The sequence below is a fragment of the Halichoerus grypus genome, chromosome 4 (assembly GCF_964656455.1).
Source record: "Halichoerus grypus chromosome 4, mHalGry1.hap1.1, whole genome shotgun sequence".
In the NCBI taxonomy this organism is placed as follows: Eukaryota; Metazoa; Chordata; class Mammalia; order Carnivora; family Phocidae; genus Halichoerus; species Halichoerus grypus.
This window is the reverse complement of record NC_135715.1, coordinates 178822913-178835450: the sequence shown is the minus strand read 5'-3', so window position 1 is coordinate 178835450 and position 12538 is coordinate 178822913. Positions and strand designations below refer to the sequence as shown.

Sequence of the window (12538 nt, the reverse complement as noted above, 5' to 3'; positions counted from 1 at the left end):
AGACTCCCTGCTGAGCAGGGAGCCCAATGCAGGGCTCAATCCCAGGACCCTAGGATCATGACCTGAGCTGAAGGCAGATGCCCAACAGACTGAGCCACCCAAGTGCCCCTGTTTGCTTTGTTTTTAAAGGTGAGTTTAACTTCTGGATGCCATGGCACTGCACTACCTTAGGGGGAAGGTTGTATGCTATTTCCCATGAACATCCATATCTGCTTTTATTTGAAGGTCAGCTAAGAGGAAGTCTGTGTTTAAGGACTGGAAAAATTACTTTATTTCTTTGTGTTCATTTAATAACATCTTAACTTCTCTGACCCAGGTACCTGAAATGAGAAGCTACTTACCCATGGGTCAAAGCAATTTTAACAAATCCTTTCCGTTGGCGGATGAACAGAGTGAATTTTCCAGGATGGGCATCCAGTGATTCCTCTGCACCCCCAAGAACAATGACTGAAATGTTTCCACCTTCTTCCTTGCTCAGCACATGGGACACACTTTTCTTAGAAACTGAGACTGACCCTTAATGAATAAAACAAAAGGGCTAAGTATTTATCTTAAAAATTAAAATATTTCTGTCATAATATTCAATGGCATCAGTGAACATTTAACAAAATTCCCTAGAACATCTTGCTTAAAATTTTGTCATAGTCGGATCTTTGGTAATATATTCCATTCATAAAATATAACATTTTGTCAGGTGATTGGGTTAGGTCTTTAAAATGTCATTTGTTATTAGATCTACCACTTATTTGGGTAGGTTCTACGCTGCTCAACTCTATGGACTCTATTCATATTGCACTATAAGTGAAAAGTGCCCTCTGCAGTTGTTCAGTGCACAACCTGCATAGCTGTACGTGGTGACCTTGATCACTACCCTGGTGAATCCTGGCTCAGAACCAAAAAGCATATCCTTTAGAAGAGGTTTCACTGGATCTTCTGAACACACAAGGGCCTGTTTTCAGATATTTTGTGTGGATTCTTGTTTCCCAAACCTAGATTTATAATGTAAATGATTTATTTCAAAAATTCAGACATTTGACAAATAACCAGATCTTTACATGGTTCTAAAATGTCTAGTCTGACTTTGATAAATTGTTTATTTAAGATAGTTATATAATTGTTTGGTCTTTGTACCAGGCTTTCCCACATAAAAATAACTTTAAAGATTCCTTTTCAGATTTTGAATGTACTATGTACTCTTGGAGGAAAAGGCCATGAACTCTTACAGGGAAAAAAATATGAAAATACAAGCCACTCGTGACCTGTATTAAAGAGATAATTGCTTTTTAAAGTCTTATTGTTTCCTTCCATTCATGGCTTTATCCATTTTTTGAGTCATAAGAGAATGTGTCAGACAGGCTTTATTAAGACACAACACACCTCATTTCTCAAAGGACAATTATATGCTCATTTTACTGTAAGTGCCTATTACTGGGGGAATATAAAATAATGCAGGATTCTGAGTGACCAACCACCTACTAAAGAGGCAGAGGGTGGTGGGTTAGAGGGTAGAGTACCTGAGTCTCAATGGGTTTGAACTTCTACTGGGTTCAAGGCATGGCCATTCCGCTCTGCATGCCCTGAGTGGGAGCTGGAGGCATAACTTCCATTGGAAAGAGGGCCTTCTGAGTTTCCAGACACTGGCCCTCCTCTGGCCACTTCTCAGTTCCCTCTCTGAGCTCCCTTTATAGGCCATCCTTAACTGCTGCTATGTCTTAGGGCTCTAAGAACTACATATTTGTATTCCTCTAAAATTTTTATGTTGAAACCCTAATCCCCAGTAGGATGGTATTAAGAGGTAGGGCCTTTGTAAAGTAATTAGGTCATGAGAACGTAGCCCCCAAGATGGGATCAGTGTCCTTATAAAAAGAGGAAGAGGGGGAGGGTGCTGTCTCTCCGTCATGTGAGGACATAACAAGATGGCTGCCTGCAAGCCAGGAAAGGAGCTCGAACCAGACACCAGATCTGCCAGCGCCTTGATCTTGGACATCCAGCCTCCAGAACAGTGAGAAATAAATGTCTGTTATTTAAGTCACCCAGTCAATAGCATTCTGTTATAGCAGGCTGTACTAAGACAGGCTCCTTCATAGTCTCTAACACCTTCTAATGTTATCTACATACATGGATTCAAATACCACTTATGTGTGCTGAGTTCTCCCAAATCTATCTCCTGGGACCTCTTCTTCCTGAGGCTCTACACCCACACTTCCCAATGGCCCAATGGACGTGTCTACCTTGCCAACTCAAAGACACCTCAAACTCCATGTTTCCAGACCCAATGCACTGTATTCTTCTTGCAACATTACCCCTCAAGGTGAATGGGACCATCATCTACCTTGTCACGCAAGTCAGAGGTGTAGGCTCCTCCCAAACATATTCCCGTCTTCTTAGCAACCATGTTGACTCCACTCATTCCTTCATTCAAAACGCTTGTTGAGCACCTGCTCCAGGCAAGACACTGGGCTAGATGCTGATCATACGACATACACAGCTGCTACCTTCCTGAGGCCGCAACAATCACTACGTCTTGTCAAATCCATCAGCTGTTCTTCATATCGACCTCCCCTGGGCTCTGTACGTGGCTGTTGTGATCTGATCTCTGCTACCTGTAGAGCCTTACTGGGCACATGGGAAGGAACGTGAGCCTCGAAACACAGAATGTGCCCTGGCTGACAGCTGATGAGTAGAGAGTCGCCAAAATGGACCCAGAGGAAAAGTCTGGAGGGGGGACTTCAGGGACTTAGAGTGACGGAAATCCCATGGGTAAGAGCAAAATAGGCACTGGTCAGCAAAGGACCTCTGAAACTCTATTGCTTCTTTACTACGTGAGGTTTGGTACACGTGTCTGTCTGTCTTTCACACCCAGAGAGGCAACCACCAAGGAAGGCACAGAGTAAAAGGGCAGCCTTGGACCAGCGCCTGTCCTGGAAGCTGGTTCTAGGAAAAAATTGAGAACTCTCCAAATTTTGAGATAAGGATGCCCTGAAACTCTACCAGCTACAAATGTGGATATTTTTATTTAGCTTCTAGGATATCTCAGGTTATAGCAAAAAGGAAAAGATCTCATGATATCATAAGCCAGAAAGAACAGACAAGTTTAATCTCAAATGCCAGCTCAAGCAAATGGCAATGACTCTGAGGGCACTATATGGAGAAAGACTCTTAAGGTTGATTATATGTATCTGACGTGGCCACGGAGAGGGGTGTACCTACATCTCTTGTACCATAAATTTGCCACACCTACTCTCAGTTACTACTACCCAACCTCACTTGTGGCTGGAATCAGCAAACAGTATATTGTAAATGTATTTCTGTGCTTTTCTGAAATTTAAAAAATTTCCCTTTAATTTTTTTCCTTTTATAAAACTAACCCAATCGATGTCGGCAAAACAAGGAAGGGTTTTTTGGTGTTTTTGTTTTTGCCTCTATAGTAGTTTGGAGGTTTGGTGCTCCCTCTAGAGGCCAGATGCAGTGACAGCCAGACTGGACCAAGAGCCCAGGGCCATATGGGTGAAGGTCCATACACAGAACCTGAAAACCCAGCCAGGGATCCTGGTCCTCTGGTGCTTAGTGATTTCCTATCAGGTATATAACGACAACAGAGACTTGAGAAATTAACAGGAAGTAATGAAAACCTGGAAGACCCTGGAAAATTCTATCTCTGAATATCTACTTATTCATCCTGAAATTGTAAATATTTTTTTTGAAATTATAAATTTTCAAAAAGAGACTATCCACTTTTCTTTATATCCAAGAAATGCAAGACAACAATAGTTAATGTAGACGATAAACATAAAGCACTTTGTAAGGTACTGTAGTTCACACTGAGTCAATAAGTAGGTCAAGTTAGAAAACCAAATAAACTGAACCCCTCAAATTGACGTGAGAACTGTTAACACAAGCTTAGCCTCTGTGCACACTCATATAGTGTCTTTATAGCATTTCAGCTAAATTTTATTCTTGGAATTGGTAGAATTATGGTTTCATTAATCGAAGAGACTTCCACTAGCTCAGAGGAGCAGAGTAGAATGAACTCATTTCTGAGCCAAGTTCTATTTAATCTGGGAAGAAAGAGACAGATTAAGTATGCTTCATTTATATACAGCCATCACTTCAAGACATATTGGAGGACATTTTCCATCTCTAATGCTCACAAACGCAGGCAAAGTGCTTTTCCAAAGGTGCAATCTATCACTTGTTTGACCCAAGATTCTTTCTTCCACATCTGGATACACAAAATTCATTCATCAATTTATTCTTTCATTGAATTAACATCTATTGAATATTCCTATATCCCAGGCCCTATGCTAGAAAGGGGTGGGAAAAAAAATGAAAAAGACACGGTCTGTGTCTTCCTGGAACTTCCAATCCAGTCGGGGAGGCAAGAATCATCCAAGCAGCATGGGAAGTATCAGACGGGGATAGAGACACAGGGTTTTACTAAGAAACTGTAAACCTGTGTTTGGGAGGTGTGGTCCTGCCACCCTAGAACACTGGAGAAATAACAATTTGCCTTCACTTACCACTGGTCATCAGATATTCTCGAAAGAGAGGACAGCGGAACCAAAATGGGAGCACATGAAGATATGCGGTGAAGCCAGGAAACAGCTCCTCGAAGTCCGAATAATTTGTACAAAAATTTCCAAAGGCTCCAGCAACAAGCACTCCATGGGGGTGAAACCCAAATATATAGTTGTGACTTGGATCCAAATCCCAAGTTTTGATGAGCTACAGTATATAGTGGGATTAAAAAAATAATAAAATGGTCCAGATTAGATTCCAATAAGAAACCAAGAAACTCATGATTAGTTTTTATGTCACAAGGAAATGGAGGGGCACCTGGGTGGCTCAGTCAGTTAAGCATCTGCCTTTGGCTCAGGTCATGATCTCAGGGTCCTGGAATCGAGCGCCACATTGGGTTCCCTGCTTGGCAGGGAGCCTGTTTCTCCCTCTCCCCTCTGCTCATGCTCTCTCTAGCTATCTCTCTCTCTCAAATAAAATATTTATTTATTTATTTATTTTTTATTTTTTATTTAAAGATTTTATTTATTTATTTGACAGAGAGAGAAAGCACGAGCAGGGGGAGTGGGAGAGGGAGAAGCAGGCTCCCTGCCGAGGAGGGAGCCCGATGCGGGACTTGATCCCAGGATCCTGGGATCATGACCTGAGCCGAAGGCAGACGCTTAACCATCTAAGCCACCCAGGTGCCCTCAAATAAAATATTTTTTTTAAAAAAGGAAATGGGAAACATGACTTGTTTAGTTCTCTGCATTAGAGCTTTTTCCAAATTTTTAAACTATTTCCTGAGCCCAGAGCCCCCCACACATAGCCTTCGAAACGGTGTCAATTTAGCTTAGATCCTATTTAGTAATTTGGGCTGATTTGCAGGCTTTCTCTCTCTGAAAAGAAAAAAGCTTGAACTACCTGTGATGAAAACAAATTTCCATTCTTCTCCCAGCTCAAGATATTACAACATAAAACAATTCTACTCACGTGAATTGGAAAATAGTCCTTAAAATACTTCCAAACGGTCCAGCTTCTGACCCAGTTGGATCTCCTGCCTCCTTGCTCTGGGGTACTCCAGTCAAAGTAAAGCCATGTCATATAAGGGACATAGAGGAACCAACAGTTGTATATGATCAGTATCACGATGATTCCAATGCACACCTGTGCTGTAAGAAAGGGAAAGACCTCAGGAATCAGGGTTAGTTAGCATCTGCTCACTGTATTATATAATCAGTGGTCCATGGCAGGGGGATTTAATACAAAAAGTGCGTTAAACTGAACCTCAGTCCAATATAACAAGACAGCAATGATACAGTATTATTTAACATTTATTGAATATTGACTATATGCCAAGTACTGTATTATGTACTCTGCCAAAATATTTTCATGTAATCCTTATATAGCTACAGTATTAATGAAGCAGCCACGGTCCTTTTCGTAGAAGAGAAAATGGCATAGAGAGGTTAAATGAACTGACCAAGCCCCACAGAAAGGAAGTGGTTGATCTAAATCCATAGTCCACTCTCAAAGTCCCTGGTCTACAGTGCCTCCCTGACATGATACGTGGAGGAATCACTGCTGAAAGAAGGGATGCAGAGGAATTCCTACTACAGGTATTTACCTTGCTGAGCAGTCATTATTTATGTGCCCACAAAGAGGGAACATTCTAGCAACAAACTCCGTTTTCAGGAACTCTGTTGCCAGAAACAGAAATAGCGTAGGAGCCTTAGTTCATCTTTCACTACTTGCAACATTTCATTATGACAAAGCAAAATCCAAATTGTTTATGCACCGAATGACATAGCTTCAAAATACATGAAGCAAGAACGGAGAAAACTTGACCTGGGTAGTAGTGACGAGAATGTTTGCCTTAAAGTAATACATTAAGCTAAGCTAGACATTTTCTTTTTATGTCTGTGCTATGATACTAAAAAATATTTATAAGAAGAGAAATATGGGGCGCCTGGGTGGCTCAGTCGGTTAAGCATCCGACTCTTGATTTCGGCTCAGGTTCTGATCTCAGGTTCCTGAGATTGAGCCCCGGGTCTTGGGCTCCACGCTTTGTGGGGAGCCTGCTTAAGATTCTCTCCCTCTCCCTCTGTCCCTCCCACCCCCACTCACATGCTCTCTCTCAAATAAATAAATAAATCTTTTAAAAAGAGAGGGGGGGCGCCTGTGTGGCTCAGTTGTTAAGCGTCTGCTTTCGGCTCAGGTCATGATCTCAGGGTCCTGGGATCGAGCCCCGCATCGGGCTCCCTGCTCAGCAGGAAGCCTGCTTTTCCCTCTCCCACTCTCCCTGCTTGTGTTCCTGCTCTCGCTATCTCTCTGTCAAATAAATAAACAAAATCTTAAAAAAAATAAAAAATAAAAAGAGAGGGAGAGAAATATTAATGAGAAAGGAGGAGGGGAGCATAAAGTCATAAAGCTTGGCACACAGTAAGCGCTCAATAAATGCCACCCATGACTTCAAGGAGTGCCATTGGGTCTTCCTCTTCTGTTAGGTGCTGCAGTCTTGGTTTTAGAGCTGACTTCAGTCGCCCAAACTCTCGTCTACTCCCTATCAACTTCGTTACAAAGAGTTTTGTTCCCAAACCATCCATTATGGTATCTGATTAACAGCACCTTGACCTATCACAGTTTTGTAGATACAATTTTTTTTTTTTTTTTGCCAAAAACAGAACATATATTTATATTTCTGGAGACATGTAAATCAGTAAATATCCCAGTATAGATTTAACCTAAATACAAAATTGACCCCCATAAGAGGAATGACCTGCTCTCTCCAGGGTAGGTTAAAGTTTGTTAAAGAAAAGCACATGAAAGGTGAAGGAAGTATGTGCCCTCTAGCCCTTCGTGGAGTGTTTTGTTGCTTTCTGGAAAAGCCAGCATGATTCCAGAAGCACGGCCAAAAAGAGTGTCCTCTGCCCTCATTCCTACCAGGATCATTTCATTTTGCTTCACCTGCTTCCCTCTACCCAGGTCTGAGTGCTGACAATTTACCACTGTTGGTTAATTTTCTCTTTATTTTACTAAAATGTGTCCAAAATGTACAAGAAACTTTGGTAGGTCTCATTACTCTGTACTCTACTCTAGGTCAGGTGAGCTGAGATGGAGCAGAGACGGGAGAGGACAGTTGCTGAGTGGGGACCACCTCCCAGGCAATGTCATTTTCTCTCCTCACAACCCTCAAGGTACACAGTACTGTCCCCATTTTGCAGATGTGGAAACTGAGGCACAAGGATTCTGAGGGTCCAAAGGACCTGAACCTGGATCTGCCTAACTCTTAAACCCACACACTTTCTTTTTCTTACAAAACTAAACTAGTCTTAGCTCATGGCAACAGCACCATAAACTTACAAATATTTATTACAAGCATGTAGGCAGGCTCATAAGCATAAGAAATCAGGCAAATGGGAGGTTCTGTTTTCCTTACTATAATGATGGAGAAACTGAGAAAAAAAGCACAGTAACTTAATTTGAACCACAGAAGGAGTCAAGAGCAGATCCGGAAATAAAGTCCCCAGGCTACTAATTCAGTGTTCCACTAACCCAACCACACACGCCCTAATTGAATACATACTGCATCTATGTTTAACAGCCACTAAGTGTTCTGCATGGATGATGGTTAAAACATGGATCTGGAATTGGACTGCTTATGTTGGAATCTGCCACCAGCTAGCTGCCTAACCTGGGGCGAGTTCTTTTACTTCTTGAACCTTAATGCCTTTACCTGTGAGATGAGCTAATGACAGCAGCCGCCTCCAAGGACCGTGGGGAAATAAATGTAGACATGCCATCGTGCCTGGCACACAGAAAACACTTGGCAAATGGAAGCCATTGTTATAGCAACTGTATTTATTATTAAACGTTTAGAAAATGCAAAAAGTAAAAGCAGATAAAATAGCACCCACATTCTTGTCACTCAACAAAAGTACTGTTAAAATTTTCTTTGTGGTCTTTTTTTTTCTTTCCTATGAACAGGTTATGTTTCCTTAACATGGTTGATCACATTTTTTAAAAAATTTCTGTATTGTATCTCTTATGATGATCTCACACTAGCTGTTTCATATTATAAATTTCGTATTAAAACCTCTTCAAAAATGGTATTTTTGATGACCGATTCACATTCCATTGAATGGCAATACTAATTCAACTATCCTTTTCTTTTTGAAAATGTGGGCTTCTAACAAATTTTCTCTATAAACATAATCCTGCATAACATTTCCCCTACATTTTAATTTACTTCTAGAGGACAGTCAGTAAAACCCTGGATCACCAAGCAGAAACACCTCTGTCACTTGATACACTTTGATTCCTTACGATCCAAAGGAGTTGGTCTAATTTAAACTCCCACTTCACACATTGCATACATTCTTTAATATTTCATATCATAAACGGCACCAAAATAGCTTTTTAAATCCCATGATCCTAAAGTGGATTGAAAGAAGAAAACACTAAAAAAACTAGGTGACCGGATCACCTCTCTTTTCTATTTTTATCCCATTAAGCAATCCAAGGTAACATGATTCTTCTGAATTGGAGGTCAAAGAGAAAAGATACAAAAGTCTACTCCAACATACTGCGCAGTTCTCAAAACTGATGCTGATACTTTCTTAAAATTGTCTTGATCCACAAACCAAGTTGCCCGGAAGGCCTGAATTTTAGTTGCTTCGACCGAGGTATATGTTGAATAAAAAATCACAAGCCAAAAAAAAAATTAAAATTAAAATTAAAAAAAAAAAGAAAAAGAAAACCACAAGCCAGCCTTTATCATTCATACTCTATTATAACTTCATGCCCACAGATTCTACTTCCTCTACATCATTAGGAAGCTGCCTCCCCCTCACTTTTTTTTTTTTTACTGAAGTGAAACTTACATAACACAAATGAACCATTTTAAAGAAATCAATCCAGTGGTGCTTAATACATTCACAATGTTGTACAACTACCACTTCTACCTAGTTGCAAAATACTTAGATCACTCAAAAATAAAACCCTGTGTTATACACAAATAATGAATCATGGAACACTACATCAAAAACTAATGATGTAATGTATGGTGATTAACAAAACATAATAAAAAATAAATTTAAAAAAATGAAACCCTGTACCCATCAAGCAGTTACTCCCCATTCCCTTCTTCTCTGCCCCTGGCAACCACCACTCTGCATGATATCTATGGATTTACCTACTCTAGATACTTCATATAAATGGAATAATCCAATATGTAAGCTTCTGCAGACTTCCACTTAACATCAGGTGTTTGAGGTTCATCCATCTTGAAGCATGTATCAGTACTTCATTCCTGTTTAGGGCTGAATAATATTCCCCTCTATGGCTGTATCATGTCTGTTTGACATTCACCATTCAACATTTGGGTTGTTTCCACCTTTTGGCTACTGTGAATAGTGCTGCGATGCTCCACGCACTTCCACAGTACTAAAAGTCAGAAACAAATATGGCTCAGCCAAAATGCATGGCATTGTCATTAAATTTAGCATCACCAATAAAGTGACAAAATGACATGATGCCTCTTGATACGATCTAATGGAAAATAAACCCCATCACTTTTGTGGTCTTTTTGCCAAAAATGCTCAACCTGACTCTAATCATGACAACATAATTAGGCAAGTCCAGACTGCGGGACATTCTATAAGATAAGTAACTGGGGCTGTTCAGAAAATATCAGTGGTATAAGAGATTAAAAAACAAATAAAAGGTGGGACGCCTGGGTGGCTCAGTCGGTTAAGTGGCTGCCTTCGGCTCAGGTCATGATCCCAAGGCCCTGGGATCATGCCCCACGTCGGGCTCCCTGCTCAGCAGGGTGCCTGCTTCTCCCTCTGCCTCTGCCCCTGCTCATGCTCACTCTCTCTCTCTCTAATAAGTAAATAAAATCTTAAAAAAAAAAAAAAGGTGTAGAAGCTGGTCTAGCTTTAAGGAAAATATGAAGACAATTAAGGAAATTTGAATATGAACCATATATTAAATAAGATTATATCACTAACAAATTTCTTGGGTATGATAATGGGATTGTGATTACGTAGAAAATCTTTGTTTTCAAGAGACACATTCTATAGTATTTAGCATGAAGTGCCATGATGTCTACAACTTAATTTCTTACTTTCAAATGGTTCAACAGCAACAATAATAACAAAGTGTGTGTGGAGGGAGAGAGGGAGGGAGAGAGGGAGAGAGAATGTGCGCACACATGCAAATGTGGAAAAACGCTAAGAGCTGGTGAATCCAGGTTTAAAAAAAAATGTTTACTGAACTATTCTTTCAGTACTTCTGTAGGTTTGAAATTTTCCAAAATTAAAAAATGGGAGGAAATGTATGAACCACACATATAACTGATCATAGCAGGTTAAGCACTGCTGCCTGGCTGGGAATGAGCTGGAACCTCATAGAGCCAGTCCTGCATCTGCAAAAAAATCTTGACTTCCAACCTCTCACATATAAAGGGAATGAGACTGATTCAATGACCCACTTCCAGCTTCAAAGCTGCCTGTAGGTTTCCCTAGCTTTATAGAAAAGAAGTGGAATTGCTTTGTTTGTTTCTACAATACAGAGCTCCGGGAGAGCAAGGATTTTGTCTTACTGTTCTCTGCTCTATTCCCAGTGCCCACAGGATAGGGACTCAAGACACATTTGTAAACAATTCATTCTTTAGTTATGCCTTTCTGATTATAAGTTGTAAGTTTTCAAATATCTAACAAGTACCCATTAAAAATTTTAAGGGAAGCTAATGTTAAATTCAAGTTGTAGAGTCAGTATGGTAGTATGATGGGAAGCTCCATGTTTGGGGAAGAAAGTAAGAGACAAGGGAACACTTGTTTTCCATGAACTGAAGACTTTTGGCAAGGAGTGGTGGCAAGGTCTACGATTTGGGGTGGGGAAGGGTCCTTCAGTGCTTCCGTGGACACATGCCATTCCTGCAGCATTAAGTAATGATCTTCCTGTGCTGCCCTCACTCTTTCTGACTCCAGTGCTCTCACCTGGATGCCGAATATCAGTTCAAGGGCACTGAACAAGAAAGTACAAATGCAAAGGCATAGTACAGTGTCTAATCCAGGACAAATGCCCCATCAGTGTTAGCAGAATTGGAAAAGGCCATGAATCCTAATAACGTGTTTCACCTATGCTCACTTCAAAGACCTGATGTACATAAATTGATAAATTCCTTTAAGTTCTAGGTTTAACAGTTTTTCAAAATTTAAGACAGTAATATTTATAACATGGAAAAATAATTGGTTAATGAAACTTAGATAACACACAGAAAGCCTTTGGAATAGAGATGGTATACGGGAAACTCTCCATAAATCTTATTAGCTCCTACTGACTGCTTGAGACCTTTAAAAAACCAATGGCACACGGTTCAGTCCAAAATATTATTTGATTTGTTCTCCAATGCAAATATTACTTTAGTAAAAATAAGTTTTAAAAACAGGTAAACAGGAGGAAAAATATGCCAAAATACTAATAATTACCTCTGGATAAGAATATGGAATTTCTCTAGGGTCTTTAAAAGCCCTTCTACCCTGCTCAGTTTTTCTAATTACTAATCTGAATTATCGTATAATCAAAAGATTATTTTTAGAAAAGAAATAAAATGGCTCCACCAGAAAGAAATAAGAAACAAAACTATAGAACAAATCTACTTATGTAAGAATATTCTCGTCTTGAACATGATTCTATTAAATTTCCATGAGCAAACAGCATCAGAAGAATATTGCAAAGACTACTTAAGTTTTATTCATTTGGATTAAATAGCGACCAATATTAAGAAATAATTGAAAATATTTAATTTGTATGTGTATCCTTCCCACTTCTATCAAAGAAGTTTTCATTTCTCCCCTATGAAAATTGTTTCTATACTTATTTTAACCATGCAACAGAGTGCACACACAGGAAGAAAATGAAATTCAGAGTTTAGCACATCACATTCTTTTCTTTCCTGTTCCTGAGGCATTGTATTTCAAAACACAATCAGAGCCATCTGTTGATTATAAGAATGTAAGCGTAACATTCTTCTGAT

General features: G+C 39.9%; 1 protein-coding gene across 13 annotated transcripts in view; it reads right to left on the bottom strand.

Moving 5' to 3' along the window:
* Positions 1-12538, bottom strand: part of MOGAT1 (monoacylglycerol O-acyltransferase 1) — a 101096-nt gene that overhangs the window by 80172 nt on the left and 8386 nt on the right. For 9 of the 13 annotated variants that reach the window (XR_013447384.1, XR_013447383.1, XM_078071359.1 and 6 more), the window contains exons 2-4: positions 5491-5669; positions 4521-4725; positions 342-516 (exon numbers count right to left, since the gene is read on the bottom strand). Coding sequence is in view for 11 of the 13 variants with exons in the window: in XM_078071359.1 (XP_077927485.1) it covers positions 342-516; positions 4521-4725; positions 5491-5669 (559 nt within the window). In the remaining 2 variants the exon portion in view is untranslated. Of the gene's footprint in view, positions 1-341; positions 517-4520; positions 4726-5490; positions 5670-5980; positions 6096-6124; positions 6200-12538 lie in introns of those variants that run through there. The other 4 variants (XM_036098689.2, XM_078071360.1, XM_036098696.2 and 1 more) reach the window with 4 other exon arrangements.